Source organism: Galeopterus variegatus, unplaced genomic scaffold (genome assembly GCF_000696425.1).
Source record: "Galeopterus variegatus unplaced genomic scaffold, G_variegatus-3.0.2 Scaffold3971, whole genome shotgun sequence".
In the NCBI taxonomy this organism is placed as follows: Eukaryota; Metazoa; Chordata; class Mammalia; order Dermoptera; family Cynocephalidae; genus Galeopterus; species Galeopterus variegatus.
In genome coordinates this window covers 16547-34048 of record NW_007730082.1, presented here as the reverse complement: position 1 = coordinate 34048, position 17502 = coordinate 16547, and the positions used below count along the sequence as shown (strand labels likewise).

At 40.2% G+C, this 17502-nt stretch overlaps 1 protein-coding gene across 2 annotated transcripts in view; it reads right to left on the bottom strand.

The window, feature by feature from the left end:
* Positions 1-17082, bottom strand: part of WDR48 (WD repeat domain 48) — a 46609-nt gene extending 29527 nt beyond the window's left edge. For both annotated transcript variants that reach the window (XM_008586388.1, XM_008586389.1), the window contains exons 1-2: positions 17010-17082; positions 687-827 (exon numbers count right to left, since the gene is read on the bottom strand). In XM_008586388.1, coding sequence (XP_008584610.1) covers positions 687-827; positions 17010-17057 — 189 coding nt within the window. In that variant the 5' untranslated portion in view covers positions 17058-17082. The remainder of the gene's footprint in view (positions 1-686; positions 828-17009) is intronic.
* Between the last annotated feature and the right edge of the window lie 420 nt (positions 17083-17502).

Sequence of the window (17502 nt, the reverse complement as noted above, 5' to 3'; positions counted from 1 at the left end):
ACCCAAGGGCCAAGGGAGTACTACCTGTGTCACCATTTCAATTCAGTAATTCTAGATTCTTCTACTCCTCTCACCTGGCTAATTACCAGGAGAGACCTTTTAAAGAAGAATATTTAATTACATGCACTTAAAACAGGCAAGTTTGAGACACTTCATGAACAAAGAGAACAGCCCTCTATAAGTCTATTTGAGAAATGATGCTACTCAATCTTGTCATAAAACGAAGACCAGAAAAAAAGATGTTTGAGAGCAGAATAGGCAGATTTCCACATTCTTCCAGGTTAGTTCTTATGTTTTTCTTAATTTGTTTGAAATACTGTGAATTCCCAGAAAGGTGACATTCCAATTCAAATATAAGTACCAAAAAGTATTTCAAAGCCAAACATACATAGTTTTCTTACTTTCCAAACTTTTGACATTGGGCCAACATGGTTTCCATTGGCTAAAGAACTCAAAGCCCACTGGACTGAAGTCCATTTAAAGAAACATTATTGAGCAACTATGTAAAGCAGTGGTTCTTTTTCTGCACTGAACATCAGATTTGTATAGCTTGCTAAAAAGACAGAGATTTAAAAAACACAAGGTTTAGCACCAGGGTTTTGAAGTTAGGTTGGCAGCATATTAAAGTCATTTGTCCAAAATTTACTGAGTACGGATTTAAAATGTAAACTTAATCTCTGCCTTACCTTGTGCTGATTGACACTCCATATTCTTATGATGGAGTCTCGACCAGCTGTGAAAAGTCTATTTAGTGCTGGATCCAGCTGCAAGGCATTGACTCCATTTCGATTGTACTTCTCCACCTCATCTCGAATAACATAGGAAACCTGAGAAATATGTGAACACTGCTTTTTATTAAGTTACAAACCATGCAGTAATAAAATGTAGTCTACTGGTGGCCAATCTGAAAATGGAAATTCCATGTTTCCTATATGACACTTATTTTTCAATCCAATAAAAATTTAGTTTTTTATTTTACTCTATAAAGACTAAAGGGCTGAGGAGAGGAGTATGCCATTAATGACCGCCTAGTTCAAAATGAGCAAGTTTGCTGCTAACCCACTACAACTGCCTCCTAATTGGACTTCTCTCCCATTCTTGTTTGTCTTTACTTTTCACAAAGCAGCTCGAGTAATCTTTTAAAAACACAAATTGGAATGTGTTCAAAAACCTCCAGTTGCTTACTACTACACTCATGATTTGAATTCCTTAACATGGCCTAAAGTGCCTTTGTTCACCTCTCCTGCCATTCATCTTTGCTCCAGTTCCATGCACACACTGTGCCTCCAGACCATCACAGATGCTAATTCCCTCTGTTTGGAAGCTCTTCCTGCCATCTCTCTGGCTGACTCCTATCACAGCCTTCAGGTTTCTATTTAAATGATGTTTCCTCCAAAAGGCCTTCCCTGACTTCCCAAGCAAAATGAGGTTTTGAGTTCTTATAACATACTAAACTTTTCTTTCAGGGAACTTTTCCCTACTTTGTTATTGTTGGTGACCTCTGTCTGTTCCTTCTGAAAATACAAGAGAATTAACCCAAAACAATTACAACTAAGAAAAAGTCAATGAGCTAGCTGATAGCCAAAAGCAAATCTTTTCTAAAGAAATGAAATAACTAGTTAAAAATACAATTATGGGGGAGGGAGTGTGGAGAAGAACCAATTACAATAGCAACAAGAATAAATACCTAAACATACACTTCACAAGAAAGATATATAACTGACAGAAAAAGAAAAACCTGAATAAAGAAGACATGCCATATTGCAGCACAGAAAGATCCAAAATTGACAATTCTTTTCTAAATCTGTAAATTTAACCAAGTTGGGTCAGAATCCCATTAGAATGCTTTCTAGAAGTTGACAAAAAAAATAGTACAGTTTTGGGGGAGGAATACCCAGGCAGTTTTTAAAATGAAGGTAACTGAGAGGATACTCTTTAAAGATTTTAAAAGGTATTATAAAGCTACCAGAATTATAACTGAGTACCAAAACAGGAATGTATAAAAGGATCAATGGAATAAAATAAAATTTGAAAACACTTCCTACTATAAATTTTCTATTTTGATACTGACTATAGATTATGAATAAACATAGTGTTTCAAGCCAATGAGGACATTATAACTTATTTAATAAATTATCTAGGCATACTTAGTGATTCTATAGCAAAATATTATATCCCTTCTCTACATCTTAACTCAAAATAAATTTTCATATGGATTAAAGATTAAAATTTAATAATATAATCATAAAAATAATTTTTAAAATACAGGTGAATATTTACATAGTCTCTAGATAGAGAAGGCTCGTCTAACTTGACAAAGATGGTAATCTATACAGAGAAAAAGAGAAATGGTGATCTGAACAAATACAAGTCAAAACCTTTTAAACATAAAAGAACGTTCATGAGGGGGCAGAGAGAAGGAAAAGTGGTGGACTAATGGGTACAAAACGAAGTTATCAACCCTAAGTGAATCATTGTGCAGTATATGCATGTATTGAAACAATATACTGTACCCACAAATATGTACAAGTAAATGTTAAAATATTTTGAATTAAAAAAAAAATCTTCATGGCATTATTCACAATAAACAAAATGTGGTATATCCATAAGATGAATATACCATTATTCAGCCACAAAAAGGAGTGAAGTACTGATAAATGCTACAACATGGATGAACCTTGAAAACATTACGCTAAGTGAAAGAAGCCAATTACAAAAGGCCACATATTTTATGATTCTATTTACATAAAATGGCCAGAATAGGCAAATCCACAGAGACGGAAAGTAAATTGATTAGTGGCTGCCAGGGGCTTGAAGGAAGGGGATTAGGGAGTAACTGCTAATGAATACGGGGTAATGAAAATGTTTGGAATTGGGCAATCAATGCACAAGTTTGTGAATATACTAAAAATGAACGAATGGTATACTTTGAGAGGGTGAACTTCATGATATGTGAATTTTATCTCAATAAAGCTGTTATTTTTTTTTAAAACTTTCTGAATGTCAAAAAGTAACTAACATGAGCAAGATTAAAAGGCAAAGGTCTAACTGGGAAAATAATAAAATAAATATGAAAGACAAAAGTTTACTCTTGACTACATACGAAGATTCCTTATAAAACAATAAAATAAGCCAAACTCTGTATAAATCCATTTTTTGTCACTTAGAATATGTGAAACTGGGTAATTTATAAAGAAACAAAATTTATTTCTTACAGTTTTGGAGGCTGGAAGTCCAAGATCAAGGGGTGCATCTGGTGAGGGCCTTCTTCTTGGCGGGGACTCTCAAGGCAGCGCAGGGTATCATATGGGGAGAGGTCTAAGAACTTACTAACTTACTCACTTGCTCTTCTTATAAAGCCACTAGTGCCACTCCTGTGATAACCCCTTTTTCCATTAGCCCACTAATCCTTGAATGGATTAAACTATTCATGAGGGTGTAGCCTTCACAATTCAATCATCTTCCAAAGACCCCACCTTTCAACATTTCCACATTGGGGATCAAACTTCCACATGAACTTTGAAGGGGACAAACTCTCAGACGATAGCACTCTCCAACAGAAAGAGGATCAAAGATTACGAAGGGAAATTTTTTAAAAAGAAAAGGAAATGCCAACAAACACATAAATAATCAAAGACATGATAACTGATAAGAGATTATTTTATCTATCATACAGAAAGACTTTTTTTTCTAATAATTGCCACCCCCCCAACCCCCACCCCAAGGGTAAGTGAATACTCTTAGATGTCACTGGCAGACAGTAGGTAAATCATTACCTTTCTGGAAGACAATTTATAAATATCTAACAAAAGCTTAAAATTCTTTGAAATGACCTTTAAAATTCTATGTCCAGGAATGTATCCTTTACGAAGGGCTACAGTTGTATACACAAATAGCTATAAGGACGTTGTTTTAACCCAGTCTTTTGGATTCAAGTTGCTGTAACTAAAATCTACCCAAACCAGCTTGAGTTTTTTTTGTTGTTGTTGTTTTGTTTTTAAAGGAAAACTTAACATAAGGATGCAAGGATATCTAACAAAGCCCAAGGGCAGGAAATACATTCGTCACTCATAAGGGAAATTTTAAAAATCAAATCATGGCACTTCTCTGCTGAGACCCTGTCACCAAATTTAAAGTCCATACTCCTCAAATGCTTTGATTCAAAACCTGTATTCTCACACTCACTTCAAACTAACACCTCCCAGCTTCTTTCATGACAGTCACTCCAAACTCCTTTCTGTTCCTCAAACTCGTCAAGCTCTTTCCCATCCCAGGGACTTCTTATTTACTGTTCGTTCCCTGTGCCAAAAAGATCCCCCGTCCTTCCAACCCCCACAGAAATACTCTTCCCCTAGCTTTATGTTGTCTGGCTCATACTCACCCTTCAGGTCTTAGTAGAAACGTCACCTCTGAAAGGCCTTCCCTGATCCCTACTCACCCCATTTATTTTACAATTCTAACCACACTCCATATTCATCTTTTTTGTTATATCTTCTCCTTTAGAATTAAAGCTCCAAGGAGGCAAGAAACTTGCTGCCCTGTCCCTCCCACCACTGAATCCCCATTACAGTGTCTGGCATATACACAATATACATATTTGCTGCATGAATTGGATGGTGGAAAGCCATCAGAAACCAAGTTGGCTTCAATATCAAGTTCAATCTCTCTTTCTCTGGGGCTCAGTTCAAGTTCAGTCTCTCTCTATCTCTCTCTGGGGCTCCAAGGCCACTATCTGGAGAGTATTTCCTTTAACTGAGACTATGCAGCATATCTGAATCTTAATTTCCAGACTTCTGGGAGATTATCTGACTGGTCCAGTAGGAAAGGGTAAGAGAATAACTTGTCAAGGTTCTCTTTCCAGGTGGAAAGTAATTATTAGCAAAACAAGCCTGGGCTAACCTCTTAAAAGGTATTTACTACATACGTGTGATTAAAAATGTCAAAGAATTAGAAGTATGCTGGTTGGATAAATTTTGGCACACACATCTATAAAAGAGAACACTGTTCAATCATTAAGAATGTTGATGTAGATCTAGACTGACAGATATGGGAAGAAAGCCATACAATATATTTTTAAGTGAAATATGCACGGCTCAACATAGCAGTGCACAGTTATTGTAAAAATGTTTCAAAAGATTAAACACATATTTTAAAACCAATACACAAGTTTGAAAGGATATACGTACATAAAACTAGTATTCCTGAGTGATGGTATTATAGTGATTTTCATGTAAAGACTTCTTCATGTCTTTTTTATACAGTCTGAATGTTTTACAATGAGCATATATTACTTAGTTTTTTAAATTTAGAATTTAATTTTCATCCAAATAGTTCCTGCCTGTATTTAGAAAATTAAATAGTAAAAGAAAGACTAATGAAAAACAATCTCCTTACTGTCTGGGTAATACTCCCAGTCTTTATCACTAAAGGTAACTAATCTCAACTACTGGTTGTTTCTACTGTATAGTCACTGCATTTCCCTAGATATTGTTTATCCTACAACTTTCTGACATCTATTTTAGACATTACCAACTTACTCATGCTATTGTAGATTAGGATGAAGCTCTGAAACTACCCTCAATATTTCCTCCCTCTACTCTTCTGATATAGACAGATACATCACTATTTTGGGTCGAATAAATAATCAGTACTACATTGCTGTGACTTTGTAAGGCTGTCTACTTCCTCAAACAGCTTTTTGTTTTCTCTAAAGTTTCTAAGGATCTTTCCTTCTTCAATGTTTTCCCCTACTAAACTTCAATTTTCTTCGACTGCTCTACCACAGAACTCACCTCACCCCCTTCTTTTTCCTCAGAAGGTTTTCCCTTCAGAACCCTCCCTCTTCTCACTCTAATCTGGGCTGACTGCTCTCTAGGTCTGCTGGCACAGCTGTCACCTTTGGTGCTTCCTGTAACTATTTTTCTAGGTTACAGCCATTGTTTCCTGAATTCTAATGCTGCCTTCTTTCTTTGTTGACCCCCCAGTTTTGCTGAAGTACCTCCCCTGGCCCTTAAGAAAGTAACATAAAAAAGGTACACAGGAGGTGACTTAGCCCTTGCATGCTTGAAAAGGTCTTTCATCTACCTTTACACTTGATTTGGCAGGATAAAGAAGTCTATGTAAAAAAAAAAAAAAAAAAAAGTTCCCTCAGCTTTTGAAGGCATTGTTCTAACTCCCCCAGCATCCAATACTGCCACTGAATTCAATGCCATTCTGTTTCCTTTTACTTTAAAGCAATACCATTTTCATTCTCTCCTGCACACCCCCGTGCTACCACTACTCCAAGCTTTTATAATCTCTTTTTCTTGGTATTATGACATTTCTTGATTTGGTACTATTATCATTTATTTTGCTGTGCATTTAGAAAGTCTTTTCAATCTGGAAACTTGTGGTAGGTATTTCAGCTCTGGGAAATTTTCTTGTATCCATTATTGATAATCATCTGTTTTCCTTGCTCTTTCTTAAATTCTTACCAGCAGATGTTAGAACTTTCAAACTGATCCTTTTATGCATTCTGTATTATTTATATTTGTCCTTGTGCTTACTTTTGTAAGACTTCCTTTACTATTTTATAACTGTAGCTTTAAGTACGATAGAAAAAAATTGAAACAATATCTTCAATAAGGACATGGTCAGATAAATTATGGTACATCATTCTAAGTGTTAAAGAATGAAAACAAACTATATACACTGATATGTTCCAAGACATATCACATTAAAAACCTGTTAAAGAAAAGAAAAATGTCTGGCTACAGAAAGATAGAGAAAATCAGGATTTATTTATTTATTTATTTATTTATTTTTCCCCCCAATGTCTGGCTACAGAAAGATAGAGAAAATCAGGATTTATTTATTTATTTATTTATTTATTTCCCCCCCCCCCTTTTTGTCTTTTTTCATGACCGGCAACGGATCGCAACCCTCAGTGTCGCGCCCGTACCGGGCTGGGACCGGCCACGGGATCGCAACCCTCGGTGTTGCTCCCACCCCTCGCTCAGCCAGTGAGCGGCAGGTCTGTATGTGGGATCCGAACCCTCAGCGGGAGCGCCACCGCGCTTCCCAATCGGCGCACTATAGCTGTGCGCCACTGGGCCGGCCCAGGATTTAATTCTTTCAACAAATATTGATCAAGCACCCACTAACTGGCAGGTACTGTTCTAAATTCTGAGGATACAGGGCCGGCCCAGTGGCGCACTGGATAGTGCACCGCTTGGGAAGCGTGGCGGCGCTCCCGCCCGAGGGTTCGGATCCCACATACAGACCGGTTCCCGCTCACTGGCTGAGCGAGGCGCGGGAGCAACACCGAGGGGTGCAATCCCGTTGCCGGCCCCGGTCCGGTACGGGGGCAACACTGAGGGTTGCGATCCGTTGCTGGACATGGAAAAAGACAAAAAAAAAAAAAAAAAAAAAATTCTGAGGATACAACAGTGAGCAGAGAAGTCCTCCTGGAGCTTACATTCTAGTGGAGAAAAAAGCATAACTAGCAATGACAGCAAGTGAAGTGTTTTTTTTTCCCCCCAAAATATGGGCAAACTTTTACAGGCAGAAGAGATGGAAGTAAATGAAAGATAAAAGAACAAGGTGCTGGAGATAGAAGCAATAAATGAGTGAAGAAGGTCATGGAAAAACTTCTTTTAGGCTGAGTCAAGAGTATAGGCTAAGGCAGAGAAGATGAGGACTCATATCTGACTATCTTGACTTGATTTAAAAAAAAAAAATGGGGGGAGGGTACTCCATGAACTTTGCAAGGGGATGGAAAGCCAGAACTTTGGTAGGAAATATGTATTTTGGAAGAGCCAATTAAAGGGACTCTGACAGGGAGAAAAATAACAGGTTAGTTGCCCAGCAGCAAGTATCCAGTTCAATTCCACTGTAAGCATTTGTAGCTGGCTCAATAAGCATTGTTTGATTAATTTCTCCAGCAATTATCTGGGACCCAAAACAAAGAAATCAGATGGTGGGGATGATCCACTGAACTTCATGTGTTCTGTCTCTGCATTTCGAACTTAAATACTCCTCGAGTACTGATAATGTGCCAGAGGGTAGAAACAATCATAAGAAAAACGTATCTTTCTCTGATCATCATTTTATTTGAGGGTAATCAGATTGGTTTTCTATTGCAAAGAAATTACCACGAATTTAGTAGCTTAAAGTAACTCCCATTTATTACTTCAGTTCTGAAAAACAGAAGTACAGGCTGGACTTAGGTGGGTCCTCTGCTTAGGGTCTCACAAGGCCAAAACTGACAAAGGTCGGCAGGTCTGTGTTTCTTACTAGAGGCTCTAGGAAAAAGTCTGCTTCAAGTTCATCCAAATTGTTAGTGGAAATTCATCCAAATTGTTAGTTCCTTGCAATTGTAGGCCTGAGGTCCCTGTTTTGTTTCCTTGCTGACTGTCAGCAACAGGTCCACCTTGTCTCCTAGAGGCTGCCTGCATTCCTTCTCATGCTTTCCCTGTGGCCCTCTCCTGCAACGGAGGGTTGAGTCCCTTTCTCACCTCAAATCTCTCTCTTTCATCACATCTCTGACTTCTGCTCCAGCCAGAGAAAGTACTCTGCTTTTAAGGGCTCATATGATTAAAATCGGCCCACCTGGATAATCCCCCTATTTTAAGGTCTGTAACCTTATCACATCTGCAAAGTCCTTTTTATCAGGTAATATAACACATTCACAAGTTCCAGGATTAGGGCATGAACAATTTGATGGGGAGCCCACTCTGCTCTGTTTAAAACTAAACAATTTTTGATATGAAAATGAATGTGGAAATATTATAGAATAAGCACATTTACTTTTTTTAAAAAAAAAAGGATAACTAGCTTTTTCTGTAGTCTTCATCTCAGTTAAGGGCAACTCCATTTTTCAAGTTGCTCAGGCCCAAAAACCTTGGGGTGCCACCCTACTTCTCTCACTTATCTTACATCCTGTTAGCAAGCCTTGTCAGCCCTACTTTCAAGACTCATCCAGATTTCAAGCATTTCTCACCACTCTGGTTGGAACAACTATCACATAGCATCTGGATTTTTAAAATAGCTTTCTACTTGGTTTTCCTGCTCTGCCCTTGCTCCCCTGCAACTTGTTCTGAATACAGCAGCCAACCTGATCCCATCACAACACATGTGTATAATGATTCTGCTCAGAATCTACCAACTGCTTCCCATCTCAGGGCTTACTATGACCTGTTAAGGGCCTACATGATCTGGCCTGCAATCACTTTTCTGATTTCATCTCCCACTTCTCTTCACTCACTCACCCTACGCTAGCCACAAAGGCCTCTTTATTGTTCTACAAACAGGCCAGGTACATACTCACCTCAGGACCGTTGTATGTGGCATTCTTGCTGGAATACTCTTCCCCCACAAGGCTGTGTGGCTACCTCATTTACTCATTTCCTTCAGATCCGTACTCAAAAGTCAGCTTCTCAGCAAGGCCTTCTCTGGCCACTAAAACTAAAATTTCACTTTCCCCTCTTCCACTGCTTATCACCATCTAACCATTTTTTTAATCTATAAAGCCCACTTTCCCCCAACAATTTATTATGAAAAATGTCAAACATATACAAAAATTGAAAGAATCATACAGCAGCAAACAGCCACATACCCACCATATATATTCTTCAATTACCACTTTTTATATTTGCTTTATTGAATATCTATCCGTCCATTTGATTCATCTTATTTTTTTATGACTTTCAAGATAAGTTACACATCATCAATAACACTTCCCCCTAAATAGTTCGGTATGTATATCATTAACTAGATATATACAAGGGTACTTCAAAAAATTCATGGACTTGCATTATCTTCTAATTCTATTTTTCCACGAACTTTTTGAAGTGCCCTTGTACATAAGTTGTTTGTTTATAGTTCTTTTAAGGTAAAATTTACACATAGTAAAACGTACAAATCTTAAGTGTACCATGGATACTTCTGACAAAAGGAAACACTTGTGTACTACAAACCCCTACCAAGATATAAAGAACATTATCACCACCCTAAAAAGTTCCTTCATTCTCTTCCCAGTCAAGCTCCACATTCCACCCCCAGGCAATCTAGATCTGACTTTATCCACCATAAATTAGTTTTGCCTTTTCTACAACTTCCTACAAATGGAATCACACAGCTCTTCTGTGTAAGGCTATTTCCAGCTATCTGGGTAGTTCAGCGAATTCCAAGAAAAACTGGCCAACTATCAATAATTCCCACATTTTTCCTGTCCAATTTTGTGGAGCATGACTTTCTTCTCATACCTATATTTCAATTGTGTTGATTTTAAAAAGTATTCTAAAAAGCAGTCTTGAAAATAAAAATAGGACACCTTCTACCCTGCTTTCTTCTAAACCAGGGTTTGGTGAAAACCTGCCTGTGGGCCAAATCCAGCCCAAAGCCTGTTTCTGTAAACTAGTCTTATCAAAACATGGCCACACCTATTCACTTAGGTACTGTCTATGGCTGGTTTCAAGCTATAATGGCAGAGTTGAATGCTTACAACACATAGTTGAGTGGATATAACACAACAAAACAGCCTAGAAAGCCTAAAGTATTTGCTATCTGGCCCTTTACAGAAAGTTTGCTAACCCCTTTTCCAACAGATGTCACATTGGCATGAATTTTTTATTGCCTACCTTTATTACTTACATTGGACATATGACTAATTTGTGAGAATCTCTCCTTCAGAAGCCAGGATTGGGCATAATTATACTTCCTTTAAAAAGTCTCAAAGATTAAAAAACCAACCCAGAATTAGGACTCAGTATCAGGAGTAAAGACCACACTGAGCTCTGAAATGACTTAATATTTGGCAGGGGAAGAGGGTAAGTAGTGGTAGAAAAGACACTTGTTGGATGCCTCTCCATTCCCCACCTCTACTCCCAATATTTCCCTCAAGGAAAGCAAATTCTAGGAGAACTTGTGCAGGGGCTATTTAAGAGATTCTCTGTTACACTGGATAATGTGGTAAAAGAACAAGAGGTCTGGGATAGGTGCAACCAAGAGGGAGGTCCTACTGTTGGGGGGTTGGGAATAGGAGAGGACAACTTGTATGCCGCTCAGTGGTAAAACTGATTTTACGTCACTTCTTAGGGTAAAGAGAGTGAGTCTTCTGGGTCAAGATTTACATGAAACTAGCATTACCTCTTGGGTTTTCATTTACGTTAACCAGTACATGTCCTTTATTATGTTAGTCTGGTTAAGCTGGATTTTGGGTCATTTCCAACCAAAGGGATCTTCCTGTTATGGAAAGCCAAGTATAGTCATGTGCCACATAAAGACGTTTCTGTCAACAATGGACCCTGTATACAATGGTGGTTGGAAAAATAGTCTATATCACATAGCCTAGGTGTGGAAGTAGGCTATGCTATCTAGGTTTGTGTAAGTACATTCTATGATGTTCACAAAAGGATGCAATGGCCTGATAACAACTTTCTTAGAACATATACCCATCCTTAAGTGATACACGATTGTACTTATACTCTTTTTTTGGGGGGTGGGGGGGTCACAGTGCAACTTTATTTATCGCTGAACAAGCAAATAATATTCCAAATGAGAATTTCAATTGAACAACAACAACAAAAAAACACCTCAATCAGGCTCCTCCTCCCTCATTTCTTTCTCCCCGCCATAAATCTTGGGACCAGCAAATTCAGTCTTTCCTGTGGAAAGAGAGACAGGGCCATCCTCCAAGGTAGAGCTGTGTGTGCACGTGTGTCGACCCATATGTTTGTGTGTGTGTGTGTGACCTAGAAGATCATGGATTTTGCTGCATGGAGGGGAAGATGAAGTTCAAGAGTGTTGTGGACCTTTCCCAAAAGGTAAAACACAATCAACATCTCAGGTGGGAAGCCTGAGAAAGAGACACATTGGATCATGCTTCTAAATACCTACTAATTCCACCATCAAACAACATGGCCCAATTAATGTTTCAGGCAACAGGTCTGTTCTTGGAGGAAAGTTAGGACAGGCACCAGTCAAGGTGTGGGAAGAGGGGCTGAAGTTGCCCTTCTACCACCATTTATTCATTCAATAAACATTTATTGAATGCCTACAAGGATTCTACTGTGCTAGACATGCTGCTCTGAACAAGACAGATGAGGTCCCTCTTCTCACGGAACTGACTACACTCTAGTTGGGTGTGCAGAAGAGAGACAATAACAACAAAAAGATCCCAGATAAGTAAACAAGAACATAACAGTTAGTGGCAAGTGCTATGAAGAAGATGAAATATGACCATGTGACGGCAAGCAGCCAGCATACTGCCTAAGGGTAGGGGATCAGGCAAAGCATTTGAACGAAGGTCTGATGTTCAGCACTATAGACTTAGGGGTCCTTTCTACCTGACTTCTGAATCTGGTGGGACTGGACATGGTAAGACCACAGACACCAGATGTAGCACAGCTGACTATATTTTGAGCTGACACAGAGAAGAGACGCAATAAAGACTGGTTTCCTCATTCCATTTTTCTTATCCTATGTCTCAGCATACACCAGCTGATATGGAGCCTCTAACACAAACGATGATATAGTCTTTCAAAACCCAGTTGTGTACCCAGATTAGGTCTAGAATCAAGGCCCATCTCTAGTTCCAGGCTCTAAACGTAATTCTCACCATGGAGGAATCAAGAATGTGATTCAATGAAGTAGAACGTTGGTCTCTAAGAGGCTAACCATGATCACTGAAACGATCCACAGAACCCAAATCCATTGCTCCTGGCTCTTTGCTACAAAGCCTACTTAATAATCCATGGACATTTTAAGGGGGACTCCAGAGGGAAGAAGACATCTCACTCCAAATTCTTTTTAGAATAAGCAACCTTTAGGTAGCTCCTTTCTCCAGGCGGCTGTGGTAGCTTAGTCCTATGTGGGCCCAGGGGAATCCTGCCAGTAGTCTTTATGGCCTGTGGGCTGGTATGGTGTGCTCTGAAGCCCTCCTGACTTCCGCAGACTCCAAGCAGGAAGTGGTGATGCTGTGGCTTTTTCTAGCTTCAATCCATGTGTAGCAGCCACTCTCCACCTCCATATCAGGCTGGCTGAGAAACCGCAAGGGTGGCTGAGAAGCAGCTGGGGAGGATGAAAAGCAACCAGGGCTCAAAACAACAGGCACTGTCCCTACCACCTCTCAACCGTGGCTTCCTACACCTTCACAAACTCTGTGGGTTTCTCCTTCTCTTCCCCCAGCTCCAGTGATCCCAGGTTGGTAGACTTTGCTTTTTAACAGTTGTAAAGTGATTGCTTATGGGGAGAAGCACTGCTGGGAACCATCTATTCTGCCATCTTGATGATGTCACTCTGCTGTACTTATATTCTTGAACCATCACTGAGTGCTTGGGTATGGTTGTGGCTCCTAATTTGGGAAAACTAGTGACTCCTGTCCAAATGCTCCCTAAGAATTCTGAAGCAAGTGAAGGAAAAGGCCACAGTAGGAAGGATGAAGGTTGAGAGAGTCAATCAACAGACTCAGGTTGTTGGAAAATCATAATTCTAAGGGACCACCAGGAAGTGAAAAGACTTTCTTTGATATCTTCGTTACCAGGTATAAAGCTGCACCATAAATCTGAATTCATATACTTGATTGTTTGATCATGTTTCTGACAGTCACAAATCCATCCCTCCCCCCTCATATCTCTAGTTTCCTTAGAAGTTGAGGATTGTGGACATACGATCATTTTTCATTATGTCTATAATAAACAGCATGTTTAGTCCCCTCTCCACTGATTATTTAGCAATATTGTAAGTCTCAAAGGTTCTTTTTGGCCTACAATTCGACTATGGAGCTCAGGGCTACTGTCTCTCGGTCTAAGACAAAGATAGCCAAGAGGCAAAATATATTCGCTCCTCTCAAGTACCCATATACACTTTTTCCAAAATGGAAATTTTTTATTTATAAGAGCAAATAATGTAAAAAGTTCAAAAATATAAAGGGGTATATATTTTAAAGTAAAAGACATCTCATGTCCTGCCTTACCTATAATTACAAAATCTAATCCCAAAGAGATGATCACTGTTAATATCCTTCCAGATTCTTAAAATGCATTATTTCCTTTGCAGAAATAGGACCACGTGATATTGACTCCTGTAGTGGATTGAATTATGTCCCCCCAAAATTCCTTCAAGCTTGAATTGTGTCCCCCAAGTTTTATGTATTAGAAATTTAGCCCCGGCTGTGACTGTTAAGAGGGTGGGAAATCCTATTATGGTAACTGAAAGGTAGAGCCTTGAAGAGGTGATTGGATTGTAGGACCATACAGTGGTGAATGGATTAAAAATGGTGGTTGGGGGTGTGGTTCTGAGGACTTTAAAAGAAGAGGAGAGTCTGTCTTTCTCTCTCTGCTTCTACCATCTTGCAATGTGAGACCCCTGGGTCACTGTCACCGACACCAGATGGACTTTGGACTTCCCAGCCTTAGAAACTGTAAGCAATAAAATTTGTTTTTCTTTATAAAATACCCAGTTCCAAGTATTTTGTTATAAGCAACATGAACGGACTAATACAACTCGCTTTTTAGACGTCTGGACACATCTCCTTTTTAATAATACAGATCTAGCTTATCTTTTCAATAACTGCAAATTAATCCATTACATGAATGTATCATATCTTGTCTGATGATTGCAGACATTTAGGTATTTTGTTTTTCACAATGACAACATTCCTACAATAAACACCCTTGCATAAGTAGAGATAGATATAGGCATTTGTACTTTTGTAGAATAAAGTTCTAGATAAGAATTCTGGGTCAAAGGGAATGCTTATTTAAAATTTCGACAAGGCAAGATACAAAAGTGACCACTATCACTTCATTTATAGCAAAAACAGCATAAGTCATGTACACAAACAGAAAGAGGTACAGAACAGAGGTTCTCAACAGTGGCAATTTGGTCCCCAAGGAGACATTTGAAAATGTCTGGAGACATCTTTGGTTGTCACAACTAGGGAAGTGCTACTACATCTAATGGATAGAAGCCAGGGATGAGGCTAAACAACTTACAATGAACAGGACAGTCCTCTCTCCCCAACACAACAAAGAATTATCCAGCCTAAAATGTCAATAGTGCTCCGGCTGAGAAACTCTGGTGTAGAATTATACATCACAATACCCACAGTAGCTTTCTTTGGAGAATAGAGGACAACTATAACTTATACTTTTGTATTGTTTATGGGGGGGGGGGGTTGCAATGAACATGCACTAGTTTAAAAATACACTTCCATACACAATGAAGTCTGAGATGAAATCAATCCCTGTGACTTCTCACACTGCTTCTATATCTTGCGGACAAATTCTTTTTTTTTTTCCTTAAAAAGGTGACTGGTAAGGGGATCTTAACCCTTGACTTGGTGTTGTCAGCACCTCGCTCTCCCAAGTGAGCCACAGGCTGGCCTTTGGGGACCAATTCTGAAAGTTCCCTGAATCTTCTCTTCAGCAGGCTAATCTTAGCCCTTTCAAATGCTCTTCATAGGAAAGAGTTTCGAGTCACTTCACCAATCTGACTCATATACCTATGAAGAACAAGGTGCTAAGTGCTGAACACCAAATTCTAGCTTTGTACTCTGACCAGTGTAGAGTGGAATTATCACCGCCTTCATTTTACATGCACTGGCTCACATTCAGCTTATTAAAACACTCAGTTTTCCCACACCTGCTGCAGTCAACTTCCATCTTTCCCGTCCTGTACTTTTACAATTGCCTTTTAAATCTTAATGCAAGAAACTGAGATGCCTGAATAGCTTTACTCCCATAACGAGCCTAGGATACAATTAAGTTACAATTTTGAGTTACATTTTAGTAGGGAGGAGACATTCTCACCACCTGGCTTGGATGCTGGTGGTAAATCCTGTTATAATGTATTTACAAATCCTATTATTAATAGGATAAGCTGTTTTAGATTTGTATTAATTTCACTCAATTCAACAAACATCTAATGACTGCTAGGACACTATACTGATCAATGAGTTCAATAAAACAAAGATGTGAAATTCTCAGAAGACTTTATGGCCTACATTCTCTTGCTGGGGTTATCTTAATGAAGGGCCCCTTTGTCCTGACTACCTATTAAACAGTCACTGATTTTAACCTGCAGAACCACATATAAGGCTGTGTTTTATAAAGAAAGCCTGGGTGTTACTTATTCCTATACCTTCTCAATCCTTTCCCACCTTTGGGGCCAATCCAAGTGCTCGGTAAATGTTTAATGAATGAATGCACCATGCTGCCACTACGACATTCAAAATACCTGTAATAGGCCTTTTACTCCCTGCTTCGCTGAAAATAACACGTAGTAACTCTTAAACGTGCCCCAAACAAAAGTGATTTCAGTTAGGCATAAAGCACACACGGTGGAGTTAGACAACCCTTTATCCTTGAATAATAAATTACATAAGCAAAAAAAGAAAGATTCAATGATGTACACTGAAGATGAAAAATGGTGAACACGAAATCAAATCCCAAAATAATTAAAATTATAATCCCCCACGAACACCAGCACAGTCCCACGTTGTTCCCACTCAACCATGGGAAAGCGCCCACATACGAGAAAGCTGGGGGTTCCCTCGCGGAACGCTCCGCAGAATCCCCGCAGGGCCGTCAGCGCTCGGCTGCCTCGCCACGCCCCCACACAGGCCCGCTCACTTCTCTGCCGTCCACCGGCCGGGAAGCGCCCAAAGGCCTCCTCTCCGACATGGCGAGAGCACAGCGCTTTGGAGAAAGGCAGGAGAAGGCAGGTGGGTGGGGAACAACCCCATCTTGACCTCGCAAGCCCATTCACGAGAGCAGCGACCAACAATCCCGGATCAGAACCCCGCACGCGAGGGTCCCGGTACTGGGCCCCGGCGGCAAAGTCGGCCGCCCCCCGCCCCTTCCTCCAGCCGTTAGCGCCGCGGCCCCACCCCTCGCCACCGGCCGCATCCCATCCCGCTCGTCCCAAGCCGCTACCCCAGCTGGCCACGGCCCGAGGCATCTGCTCGCTGGAGGTGGGCCCGGAGATGCCAGCCGTATCCGGAAGGCGGAGGAGCCAGGCTCCCATACCTGCACTTTCCTCCGCCCGGCCGTGTTCTGCCGGTGATGAGCCGCCATCTTGCATGTTGACACTCCTACGTCACTTCCGGAAGTGGCTCGAACCGGACGGATGTCCTGCCCCTTCCCCTTTGGCCAAGGGTGGGTGGGGGGCGTGAAGGTAGCGATATCCTTCCGACGTGCTGTTGGTAAACGTGGGGAGTGGTCCTGTGATGAAGTAGATGCACTTAAAAGCAAAACGAGAGGGCATTCAGAATCCAGCTCTGTGGGCCGTAAACCCTGGCTTGCTCTGTTTTCTGGGTTTTTCCTCCGGAGGCCCACGCAGGCACAAAGAAAGGATTAATGCTAGACACAGCAGGCTGGACTGCCCGTTTCTCCCCACTCCCTGACCTTTACTACGCATGCAGGGGAGCCGACTGATTTGCCATGAAGAACCAGAAATGCAGAGAGTTTTAAACTGGCCTAAAGGATGAGAAATGGAGGACCTTGCAAAAGAGGTCGCCCT